The 13,107-nt window shown below is 38.7% G+C and overlaps 1 protein-coding gene across 3 annotated transcripts in view; it reads left to right on the top strand.

The window, feature by feature from the left end:
* The first annotated feature begins 494 nt into the window (after positions 1–494).
* LRRC63 (leucine rich repeat containing 63) overlaps positions 495–13,107 on the top strand; it is a 42,886-nt gene continuing 30,273 nt past the window's right edge. The window contains exons 1-2 of one of the 3 annotated variants that reach the window (XM_042920137.1): positions 495–651; positions 1,378–1,622. In XM_042920137.1, the coding sequence (XP_042776071.1) occupies positions 1,538–1,622 (85 nt within the window). In that variant the 5' untranslated portion in view covers positions 495–651; positions 1,378–1,537. Of the gene's footprint in view, positions 1,266–1,377; positions 1,623–13,107 lie in introns of all 3 variants that reach the window. The other 2 variants (XM_042920038.1, XM_042919952.1) reach the window with 2 other exon arrangements.

Genomic DNA, 13,107 nt, shown 5'->3' with positions numbered 1-13,107 from the left:
AACTTCATAGGCTCAGAAAGGCAAAACAGTTTGCATTCAAGTAAGAGAAAGAAAACAGAATGTTCGCTTTTCTGGGGCACTACCGCTGCGCCCAAGTGCAGCATTAAGGAACGCCAGCCCAGACCCTAGATACATCGTGTAATCAAGGAGAGTAAATAAATAATAGTGGTCAATGTCATTAAGAAGGAGAAAAGTAATAACGATTGTCACCACGGGGTTCCGTACAGCAGCGACACACGCAGCGGGCTTCTCCTCCAGCCCCCACCGCCCGCAACCTCCCGGCAGCAGGACACCGCGGCGGAGAGAGAGGCCCGTGGGCGCCGCGCGCGCCGAGCCGTGGGGCGGGGCCGGTTCCGCGGGGCTCGGCGGGCACGCGCCCCGCCCGGCCCCGCCCTCCTCTCCAGCGCCGGCGAGTCCCGCGGGCTGGGCGGGTTTATCGGCTTCCGGTTGCTAGGGCCCGTGCCCTTGGCCTCAGGCCAGGCCTTGCGGCGGGGGTGGGGGTCGAGGGTAGTTAATCTAGGTGCTTTCCCGGCGGACTGCTTCTCGCGGGAGACTGCCTTGACCTTTACCTCGCTGCCTCAATTCCGAGGAAAAGATGAAAGAGGAAAAGCCGGTCGTTTTGAGAAGCAGCTGATTGCCTTGAAGGATAGTGTAGGGGTCCAGCGCATCTTCTCCAATAATACGGAAGGAAAATTACCGGCATCAAGGGGGACGTACTAACAGGGACCATACCTTGAGCGCTTGTGTGCAAAGTTATCTTTGGGGGATAAAACGGCCCATTTATGCAGCTGCAGAGCATTCCCTTCCCAACTGTCAACGGAATCCTGGTGTGCCAGGCACTTTGATGTTGCCTTGAGAACTTAGCGCATGTTTTGAGCTTCTGGCATTATTTCTAAATTGTACCAATTGGAACAGAGATCCTGGAAAATCTGATTATATTGAAGACCATCTTAGTTTTGGGTTAAAGAGTATGACCCAACTAGTCGTGGTTGAAACTTAAAACAAGTCCTTTTGCAGAAAGAAACCAAGTTACCTGTGAACTGTAAACAGGTATTTCGAGTCTTAAGAGGCTATCATGGAGGGATTTCCTTAATCTTTTTGACCAAATCTTTTCCCAAATATGTAAAGCAATAACAGTTTGAAGGTAGAGGTGAAAAAATGAGTGTTATTTTTACTGTTCGGGAAAATCAGTATCTACTAAATGATCTAGCATGGGCAGATTGAACATTTTGCTAATAGGAGAAATTTTAGAATGATCCTGATTGGTAATAGTGTATATATTTTAAAATTGTGTTCGTCATAAACCTAAATTTTATCTAGAGTCTTTCTAGAAGTTTTAAAGAATTTTTTTTTCCTTATCCTCTTTTTCTTTTATAGGAATTCTGCTTGGACTCAGCACAGTATTAGCAAAGAATGATTTTCACTAAAATGTAGATTCTAATGAATTACTTTTCAGCAACAATTCAAACATATTGAAAACCTTTTCAATTCCCGATTAACCAATAGCTGTGAAAAACAGTGTTCATTGTTAGTTAAAATGCAAAACCACCCACAACTACTTCGAAGACCTTTACCTCCAAAACTCCCTAAGCTGCCTTTACCTAAGAAGAGAGTCTATGCAGGTATGTGTATTAATCAGATATGTTATTAAGTTTATTTATTTTTCATAGAAATTTCTCAGGCTGCACGGTTCAGAACCACAATAGTAAAAAAGACACTCACTAGTAACCGGTAACTTCCAAATGTTTGTTGTGAGAGGATAACATCCAATTCAATTCTACAGTTACAGTTGACCTTCATTATTTGTGGACTCTATGGGTGCAAAGTTACCTAACTGCTACAATTATTTCTAACGCCCAAACCAGTACCTTGTGCTGTATGTTATCTTTTTAACTCAACGATATGTCAATGAAGAAGACTTCAGAGCAGTAGAGACAGCTCTTTTTCTTTTTTTTTTTTAATTTTTTTTTTAATGTTTATTTATTTTTGAGACAGAGAGCATGAGTGGGGTAGGGTCAGAGAGAGAGGGAGACACAGAATCCGAAGCAGGCTCCAGGCTCTGAGCTGTCAGCACAGAGCCCGATACGGGGCTCGAACTCACGGACCGTGAGATCATGACCTGGGCCGAAGTCGGACGCTTAACCGACTGAGCCATCCAGGCACCCCTCTTTTTCCTTTTATCATAGGTGAAACTGTATGCAGGAGAATAGTATATATGGTAACTCTCAGTCATTAGTGGATGGATATGAGGCAGGCAGTGCAAACATACATGTTCCCAGCTGACGTCCAATAAGGAAAATGCTCTGCCTTCTTGTTTCAGCTCTCGTACTGTAAACAACTGCCCTTTTCTCACTCTGTTTTCAGTCTTTTTCCTCTGCCATGTTTTTAAAATTTTTGTGCCTTTTGTTGCTGCTTTTGCCATCACCCCCAGGAATAGTGTTCAAGTGCTGTCTGGTGTTCCTAAGCACAAGAAGGCTGCGATGTGCCTTTACAGAGAAAAGCATGCGTTAGTCAAGCTTCCTTCAGGCATGAGTTGCAGTGTTGCTGGCTGTTTGTTCAATGTTAACGAATCAACAATATATGTTAAGTGTCTTTAAATAGAAACACAGATAAAACAAGATTATGTATTGATTGGTTGCTGATAATGTTGAGACCAGAAGTTTAGAGGAACCTAACCCTATATTTTTCTTAGAAGCAATGGCTCAGTATTGGATAATTCAGTGTTCACCGAGATTTTATAGAACAGAACGGCCACTGATAACAAGAACTGACTGTACTTCTTAGCACAGCGCTAGGAATTGGGGATGTAATAATGAGCAAAAGAGACCTTGTCCATCTTCTTCATTGGTTGCCCTCTGTTTGGATCACATAATCACATAAGTAATTGTCAAATTACACTGCAGTAAAGTGAAGAGGAGTCCCTCGGATAACCAGAACTTTATATAATACCCTTCATCCTCTATTTCTGTATGTGGTATCTTTTGACTCTGTACAGCAATGATAAAAGCATATTTCCACTTCTTTCCCCTTTTCAGTCTCCTCAGTCACCTGATTTTAGTCCATTGTGTTCATTACTTTATAATGTATTTCATTATTTTCATGTCAACATTTATACTGTTAACATATGCCTAGTCCATTAGTTGATTTCCAATGCTAAATTATTACCTTTGATTCCTGGCTATTAAAGATGTAGAAATCAACATGCCCATACTACCTCCAATTTCCTATCCCACTTTCCCTTCAGCTTTTGTTATATCATTTCTACATGGTCATTTCTAGAATGTTCTATATTTCTACATTTACAACCTGTTGTGTAACAATAATGCCCACAGTTATGGGGATTTACTGCTCACTACCAGTTCTTTTGTTGTAGTTTTTTCATTCATCTCTTGGTTGAAGTCTATCCTCTAGTACACAGTTCTTGCTATTGACATTTTGGGCTGGAAAATTCTTTTTTGGGGGAGGGGGCTCTCTTGCTTTTTGGCACCTTGGAGGTTCTATGACCTTGACTGTTAATAATCCTATGTTTCCAAAGGCTCTTGGTGGAGTACTTTGCATATAGTAGGTGTTCAAAATATTTGTTGTTGAAATCCATTAATACTTAAAATGACTGAAGTACAGTTTATAAACATGAACAGTCAAACACTGAAATAAAACCCTGAAATGAATATCTAGAATTTGCATAAGATGCTAGATGCCATAGGGAGTTAATGACGTGAGTGATCTGGTCCCTGCCCTTCAGGACATTTTAAGACCTTTAATCAAGTTCTGGAGATGAGATACACATGAAATAAGAACCTTAACAGTATAAAGCAGCATAGAATTTTGTCCAATTAATGGTATAGGCAATAGTAGTTCATACATGTGAGTGAGCACCAGGGCAGGAATGGGGCTTGAACGAAGACTTAAGGAATTAGGAAAAGTGGAGTGAAATATGTTTTACAGAGGAGACTGGTGTACTTTTTTGATGGCAGCGAAGAGTCTCTTGGAAAAGTAGAAATTTAATATACTAGAAAAAAAAAACCATGGAGAAATGTGTCAAGAAATAGAGAAGCATGGAATTGAGAAGACAGATGCCATCTCCATTGGGAAGATATCCCTAAACACCACTTCCCCCTTCACCTAGTCAGGGTACCTTCCTTTATGCTCCCATAGTATTCCATGTTTACCCCTACCAAGCATTTGTCCTTCTCTAGTTTAACTGTTTACCTGCCTAGTTTCTACACTTAATGGGGAGATGTTTGATGGCACTAAGGTTTGTGCTGTGTGACTGTCCCCTCAGCACTGTGGGTACAGCTGGCATGTGATACATGTTAAATGTTTAGTGAATTAACGAGAATGGTAAATATGGGCTACGTTAATCAAGAAAATTGGATTGAGTAAGGTTTTTAGGTAGACTTGGAAAGAAGAGAATGATTTCAACTGGCTAGTGGGAGAAGGTATTCCACGCAGTGTGGTCAACGTAGGAAACGAAATTACAAATGAGCAGTATGGGCTTTGGGATTGTCAGTAATAAATTAGAGTATCTGGGGGTTTCTCCTGGAAACTGACGAATCGTTACACAGCAAGATTAGGTGAAGTGGGTCCAGTTTGCATAGATTTTTTTTTTAATGTTCATTTATTTATTTTTGAGAGGGAGAGAGAGAGAGAGGGAAAGCCCACGTTTAGGGGACAGGGAGAGAGAGGGAGAGAGAGAATCCCAAGCAGGCTCCATGCTTAGTTCAGTGCCCAACATAGGGCTGGATCTCACAACTTGGATCATGACCTTAGCCAAACTCAAGAGTCAGAGGCTTAACTGAGCCACCCAGGTGCCCTGGTTTTTTAAAAATGTTTACAGTTCACATAGATAGTTATTCACCAAACTAAGAAGTCTGAATCATCACTGATAAGATTCAGATAATTTGATGAAAACTTTATAAGGCTGCATCAGACAATCAAGGGTGAAGTTAAATTGATGTAGACTAGGATGATGGCAGTGAAAGTTAGAAGAGAAAATCTGGTTTTTTAAAAATGTCACTTAACTAAGAGAGAAGGAGGTTAAAATGCAATAGCCTGCGTGAAAGCACATTATAAGCTATAAAGTCACTGTGTGGTTGTAAGATGTTATAGTACTTGTAATACTTCTCACTTGGTCTGAACTTACTGGCTTGCAGCAACCTGGAACAGTGCCAAATGCCCTAGAATGGGAATCCAGGGATCTGAATTCTGGTCTTAGCTTCAACACTAATATGATGTGTGGCTTTAGGAAGTCATCCAGTCAATGGGTCTTACCTTTCTATTCTGAAACAGCAGAACTTAATTAGGTCACTGGTTTTTGATCCTAATCTCCACTGTAAACCAAATGAAGAGGGGACATGAATCCATGAGAACAATAGCTCACTTCTTCTGTGATTCTCATGGTAGAAAAGGAAAGGGGAGTGGGATGGGGGACGAAAGGGGTGGGGAATTAGAAACTTTAGAGTTGACATATCTAATTTGAATATAGCCTGGGGTGATTAATTGCATGTGTTAAATGTGAGGAATTAGAAGTATGGCAGACGGAAAAATAACCCCACAAAAGATATCAGCATCCTAACTTCTCAAACCTGTAATGTTATCTTCTATGGCAAAAAAAAAAAAAAAAAAAAAAAAAAGAAAGAGAGAAAGAAAAGAAAATGTTATATGGGGTTCCAAATATGATCAAGTTAAGGCTCTTGTGATGAAAGATTATTTTGGATTATTCGGGTGGGCCCAAAATGCAGTCACATGTATCCTTATAAGACAGAAACAGAGATTACACACACACACACACACACACACACACACACAGTCAGAGAGAAGACTATGATACGAAGATGGATCAAAGAGAGATTTGAAGGTGCTGGCCTTGAAGATAGGAGTGATGTGGCCACAAGCCATGGCGTGCTGGCAGCCACCAGAAGCTGCAAGAGGCAAGGAATGGATTCTCTACAGGGGAGTCCAGAGAGAACAGGGCCCTGCTGATACCTTGATTTCTGGCTCAGTTATATAACTTTGGACTTCTGGCTTCCAGAGCTGTAAGAGAATAAATTTCTGGTGTTTTATGCCATGAGGTTTGTGGTTATTTGTTACAGCAGCTAGAGGAAACTAATGCAAGAGGAATCTAGGATTCCAGTGTGTGTGTGTGTGTGTGTGTGTGTGTGTGTAACTAAATAACAGATGTATCTCTATGAGATAAAGGAGGACAGAAAGTGCTGATGACTTTGGTGTAGACATGACAAGTTTGAGGTGCTTAGGGCTTCCAGACCCAGATTTAGAATTATTACTGTAGATGGAAAATTAGTTACAATTGGGGGAGGGATAATGATAGAGTCTTTGGAAGTACTAAGTGGTAAGTTGAGAAAGAGAAAGGTTTGCGTAGAGAAGATAAATGGGCAGGGGTAGGAATGAAAAAATGGCTCTCATGAGAGCCAAGGAAAGAGTGATTTCATGGAGAATAGGGTGGATTAAAGTATCGAATGCCAAGAGGAGGTCACATAAAGGTAAATAATAATGTGTACCCGTTAGGTTTAGCAACAAGATATCAACGATCACTTTGTGATAACAGCTTTGGTAGCAGAGGTGGAAAATTCCAGGTCGTAACGGTTTGAAACGTAAATAGGAGGAAACTTTCAGTGTCAGCCTCAAAATGTAAAGAGATTGAAAGCGATCACTCATATCCTCATAAGGGGGAAAAGTAAATAAACTGATAATCGGTGACTTTCTTAGATCCATCAGAAAATTCGAGTCACAGAACAAACCAGCATCCTGAAATCTGGAGAGACAGGCAGCTATAGAGAATCTCAGCTGAGATTGGTTTATTGGGATCAGAAGATACTTAAGCCAGTAAGTGGTAGGAACACTTAAATGCTAATTTTGGCAAATTGCTGGAGGTTGAGTGTGGACTAGCTTGAGAGTTAAAAACTCCTAGGGTCTGGTCTTAGGGGAGCCTCCACACTGCCATGGGTTTTAACTCCAGGAGCCCCACAAGATTCTCATGAAGAGCAGAGAAAAATTTGTTCATCTTTTCCCCAGTATGAGGGAGAAAGTAACCACTGAAACATTCCCAGAGCATGCTTCTGCCCTCTAAAGAAAACTACATCACCAGACCCTTATCTGACCTGGGGTAAGGTCAAGTTAGATAACCCTCTCCCCCTGTAGCCTTTCTGTGTCATGTAAGGGGAAGAAAAAGCTAAGGGTTGTGGAAGCCACAACCCAGGGATTCAGGCCCACTAAAACCCCGAGATTTTTATATAATAAATATATATATGAGGGGCGCCTGGGTGGCTCAGTCTGTTAAGTGTCTGACTTTGGCTCAGGTCATGAGCTCATGGTTAGTGAGTTTGAGCCTCATGTCGGGCTCTGTGCTGACAGCTCAGAGCCTGCAGCCTGCTTTGGATTCTGTGTCTCCCTCTCTTTCTCTGCCCCTCCCCCGCTATCACTCTGTCTCTCTCAAAAATAAATAAACACTAAAATAAATAAAAATAAATGGGCGCCTGGGTGGCTCAGTCAGTTAAGCGTCCAACTTTGGCTCAGGTCATGCTCTCGCCGTTTGTGAGTTCAAGCTCCACATCAGGCTCTGTGCTGACAGCTCAGAGCCTGGAGCCTGCTTTGGATTCTTTGTCTCCCGCTCTCTCTGCCCCTCCTGTGCTTGAGTTCTGTCTTTCTCTGTCTCTCAATAATGAATAAGCATTAAAAAAAATAATAAATAAATAAATAAAAATAAATACATGAGATTTTTTATAATGAGAATATACAATAATTCCTTTCCCTAATACCTTATCACCACATCAGTAGGGTTCTAATATAAAAAGAGGGGATTACAACTGAAAGAGCTTTAAGATGCAGACTTTATTTAAGAAGGCATCTGTAGGGAAGCACAGAGACAACAAAGGAAGAAAAAAGAAAAACAAGAAAACTAGAAGAAACTTAAATGTCTGACACCAACAGCTACAGTCACCTCCATTCCTATTCCCCAGTACATTGTGCTCAGCTTTTGGCAAAAGAATTACAACTCATGCTTAAAGATTAGAAAAGAACACAGTCTGAAGAGAAAAAGGAAGCATGTAGAACCATACTCAGGACACAGTAACTGAAATTATCAGACAACAAATTGAAAATAACTGATTGATATATTAAGAACCTTGGTGGAAAAAGTAGACAGCATGCAAGAACAGATGAATCATGTAAGGAGGGATATGGAAACTACGGAAAAATCAAGGGAAATGCTAGAAGTAAAAATTACTGCGATGGAAATAAACAGTGCCTTTAATGGGCTCATCAGTAGCCTGGACACGACTGAGAAAAGGATCTGTGAGTTTGACAATAGGCCAGGTGAAAATTCTCAAACTCAAATGCGAGGAGTAAAAAGAATAAACAAAATAACAAAAAAGAATACCAAAAAACCTGTGGGAAAATAACAAAAGACAGGACATACGGGTAATGGAAATACCAGAGGAGAGAAAACAGCCATGAGAGCAGAAGAAATGTTTGAAGTAATAGTGGCTGAGAATTTGCCAAAATTAGTGACAGACCAAACCACAAATCGGGAAGCTCAGGGAACACCTACCAGGATAAACATATTTTAAAAATGCACTTAGTCATATCTTATTTAAACTGCAGAACACTAAAGACAGGGGGAAACTCTTGAAAGGAGGTGGGGCAGGGGGAGAGGGGAGAAATCCCTACAGAGAAAAAGGATTCAGAATCACATTGGATTTCTTGTCAGAAACCATGCAAGCAAGAAAAGAAGAAAATGAAAAGTTAAAAGTGTTGAAAGAAAAAAAAACTCCACCAAAGTAGAATCTGTATTCAAGTGAAATTATCCTTCAAAAACGAAGGAGAGAGGCACCTGGGTGACTCAGTTGGTTGAACGCTGACTCTTGATTTCAGTTCAGGTCACGATCCCACCGGGGCCGTGGGACGCAGCCCTGCATGGGGGCTCCATGCTGAGCATGAACTGTGCTTGATATTCTCTTTCTCTCTCTCTCTCTCTCTCTCTCTCTCTCTCTCTCTCTCTCTCCCTCCCCCTCTGCACCTCTCCCCACCTCATGCTCTCTCTCTCTTAAAAAAAAAAAAAAAATGAAGGAGAAATATAGACTTCCTCAGACAAAAACTGTGGGTATTTGTGGCCAGTAGAACTTTTTAGAAGTTCTTTTGTGTTAAAAGAAGAAAAATGATATTGGTCCCAAACTCAGATCTACCTAAAGAAAGGAGGAGTATCAGAGAAGGAAAACTGGAGTGAAATAAAAATTTATTTTTCTTATTCTTCCTTGATCTAATAACTATTTGAATGAATAATAGCCACAGTGTATTAGGTGATTACAGCATAAGGATAAATGAAATGAATGGCAGCAACACTATAAAGAATGGGAGAGAGGTCTTGGGAATACTCTGTTAAAAGACACCCACAATACCTGTTAAGTGGCATCCTATTATTTGAAAGCAGACTTAGGGTATGGAAGTGTTGAATTACTACATTGCACACCTGAAACTATTATAACACTGTAGGTTAAATGACTGGAATTAAAGTTAAAAAAAAAGAAAAGAAAGTAGACTTCGATTATTGAAAGGATAATAAAAGAAACTTTTTATTATGAATTAAATATCCTTTCTAAATGCCACACATCAGACTTGAGTTGTCTTGTTTTTTTGCATAGCGAGATAGTTGTAATTTACAGTTTTGATTCCAATCAATAAAGTACATGCCAATTAAAAAAAAAGAAAATAGACTTAGGTTAACTGTAAATGTATACTATAAACTTCAGGGAAACCACTTAACATTTTTTGTAAAAGAAGCATAATTGATATGCTAAGAGAAGAGAGAAGCTGAGAAACTGAAGGAGAGAAACTGAATGCTTGTAAAATGCTCAACTAAAACCAGAAAAAGAAAAAAAGGAAGGGAATATTAAAAAAAAAAAAAAAAAGCAGCAGTGCAGTATACATATTTTACATATAACAAAACAACCTATTATAGAGCGAGAGGCAAACCAGAGGAGACTCTTAAATACAGACAACGAACTGAGGGTTGATGGGGGGATGGGGCAGCAAGGAAGATGGGTGATGGGCACTGAGAAGGGCACTTGTTGGGATGAGCACTGGGTGTTGTATGTGAGCGATGAATCACGGGAATCTACTCCCAAAACCAAAAGCACGCTGTATACTCTGTATGTTAGCCAACTTGACCATAAATTATATAAATAAATAAATACATACATAAATACATCAAATAAATAAATAAATAAATAAATAAATAAATAAAAAACAAACTGTTATAGCAGATAAAAAACAAGACCCAACTATATGTTGTCTACGAGAGACTTACTTTTTAATAAATTATTTGTTTATTTTGAGAGAGAGAGAGTGCATGCAAGTGGGTGAGGGGCAGAGAGAGAGAGAGAGAGAGAGAGAATTCGAAGCAGGCTCCATGCTCTCAGTGCAGAGTCTGACTTGGGGCTCAGACTCACGAACCATGAGATCATGAACTGAGTCAAAACCAAGAGTCAGACACTTAACCAAATGAGCCACCCAAGCACCCCTACAAGAAACTTACTTGAAATATAAAAACACAGAGAGGTTGAAAGTAAAGGTGTAGAGAAAGACATACCACACTAACACTAATCAAAAAAATATATAGTAGATATATTAATTTCAGACAGAGCAGATTTCAGAACAAGAAAAGTTATTAGGGGAAAATAGGAGCAATATTTACGTATAAAGGAGTCAATTCTTTAAAAAGACAACAGTCTTTAACTGACAGGCACCTAAAGGAGAGAGAGGCAAAATATTTCAGGCAAAAACTGCTAGAGTTGTTAGGAGAAATAGATAAATCCATTGTTATAGTTGGGGAGTTCCACACCCCTTATCAGTAATTAACAGATCTAGCAGGCAGAAAATTAGTAAGGATATAGCTGAACCAAATAGTACCAACAATTGACAGGATCTAATTGACATTTATAGAGCACTTCATCCAACCACAGCAGAAAATATTCTTCTCCCTCACATAAGACACTCATCAAGCTAGACCACATTCTAGGCCATAAAACACGCTTAAAAAAAGCACACAGATATTATACAGTGTTTGTTCTCAGAACACAATGGAATTAAACTAAAAATCAGTAACAGAAAGATATGTGGAAATCCAAAAATATTTGGAGATTAAACAACACACTTAAATAACACATGGGTCAGAGAAGTCACAGAGATATTTTACAATGTTTTTTAACTAAATGGAAATAAAATTACAGCCTATCAAAATATGCAGTGTAAAACAATAGGGCTTAAAAGGCATGTAGAACCTTGAATGCATATTTTAGAAAAAGAAGATTAATCTAAAACAAATACTTTAAACTTTTACTTTAGGAAACTAGAAAAAGGAGAAGAATATAAACCTAGTGCAAGCAGAAGAAAATAAATAATAATTAGAGCAGAAATTAAGTTGAAAAAAGAAAATCAATTGAGAAAATCAACAAAACCAAAAGCTAGTTCTATGGAAAGATTAATAAAATTGATAAAACCCTAACAAGGCTATCTAAGAAAAAAGAGAGAAGAAATAAATTACTGCTATCAGAGATGAAAGAGGGTTCATTGCTTCTGAGTCTATGGACATTAAAAAAAAAAAAAGATAAAGAAATATTATGAACAACTCTAGGTCCATACATTTGGTAACAGATAAAAGGGACAGATTCTTTCGAAGACATAAACTACCAAAACTCACACAAAGTAAAATATATAATCTGCTATAAATAATGTCTATATTTATAAATAATTTATTACTTTATAGGCTTGTATAGGCCTATTTTAAGAAATTGAATCAGTAATAATAACTTTGCAGAATAGAAAGCACCAGGCCCAGATAGTCACTGGTGAATTCTACCAAACATTTAAAGAGTAAATTATATCCATTCTCTACAAACTATTCCAGAAGATAGACACAGAGAGAACACTTCCTAAATCATTCTGTGAGAGCAGTATACCCTAATACCAACACCAGACAAAGAATTTACAAGAAAACTACATATAAATATCACCCATGAACATAGGTGCCAAAATCCTCCACAAAATTTTAGCAAATTGAATTCAACAATGTATAAAAATAATCACACATCATGACCAAGTGGAATTTATTCTAGATATGCAAGACTGGTTCAACACTCAAAAATCAGTTAATGTCACCCATCATATAAATAGCCTAAAGAAGAAAAATCACATGATCACATCAGTAGATATAGAAAATCCATCTGTCAAAATCCAGCATGCCTTCATGAAGTAATTCTCAGCAAACTAAGAATAGATGAGAACTTTCTCAACTTGATAAAGAAGATCTACCCCAAATCCCACAGCTAACAACATCTTTAATGGTGAGAAACTAGATGCTTTCCCCCTAAAATGACAAAGGATGTCCCCTCTCACCACTGCTATTCAGCAATTGTACTAAAAAATCCTAGCTAATGCAATAGGACAAGAAAATGAAATAAAAGCTGTACAAGTTGAGAAGAAAGAAATAAAACTACCTTTATTCTATGTAGAAAATCCCAAAGAATCAACAAAAGAACTCTTGGAAATAAAAAACAGTTATAGCAATGTTACAAGATACAAGATTAATATACCCAAATCAATTGCTTTCCTATATACCAGCAACAGTTAGAATGTGAAATTCAAAACACTACAACTTACTTTAGTATCAAAACACACTACAATTGGGGCGCCTGGGTGGCTCAGTTGGTTAAGCATCTGACTCCGGCTCAGGTCATGATCTCACAGTCTGTGAGTTTGAGCCCCGCGTCGGGCTCTATGCTGGCAGCTCAGAGTCTGGAGCCTGCTTCAGATTCTGTGTCTTCCTCTCTCTCTGCCTCTCCCCTGCTCATGCTCTGTCTCTCTCTGTCTCAAAAATAAATAAAAACACTAAAAAAAATGTTTTTAAACACACTAGAATTAATTTAGGCATAAAGCTAATAATGTATTATAGGATTTATATGCATAAAACTACCAAATTGTGATAAAAGAAATAAAAAATATATAAATAAATGGAAAGGTATTTCATCTTCATGAATAGGAAGATTCAATATTGTTAAACTTGATCTACAGATTCAAAGAAATCTCAGCCAAAAT

The sequence above is a fragment of the Panthera leo genome, chromosome A1 (assembly GCF_018350215.1).
Source record: "Panthera leo isolate Ple1 chromosome A1, P.leo_Ple1_pat1.1, whole genome shotgun sequence".
In the NCBI taxonomy this organism is placed as follows: domain Eukaryota; kingdom Metazoa; phylum Chordata; class Mammalia; order Carnivora; family Felidae; genus Panthera; species Panthera leo.
Note: the sequence above shows the minus strand (reverse complement) of the source record. Positions and strands in the feature narration are given on the sequence as shown.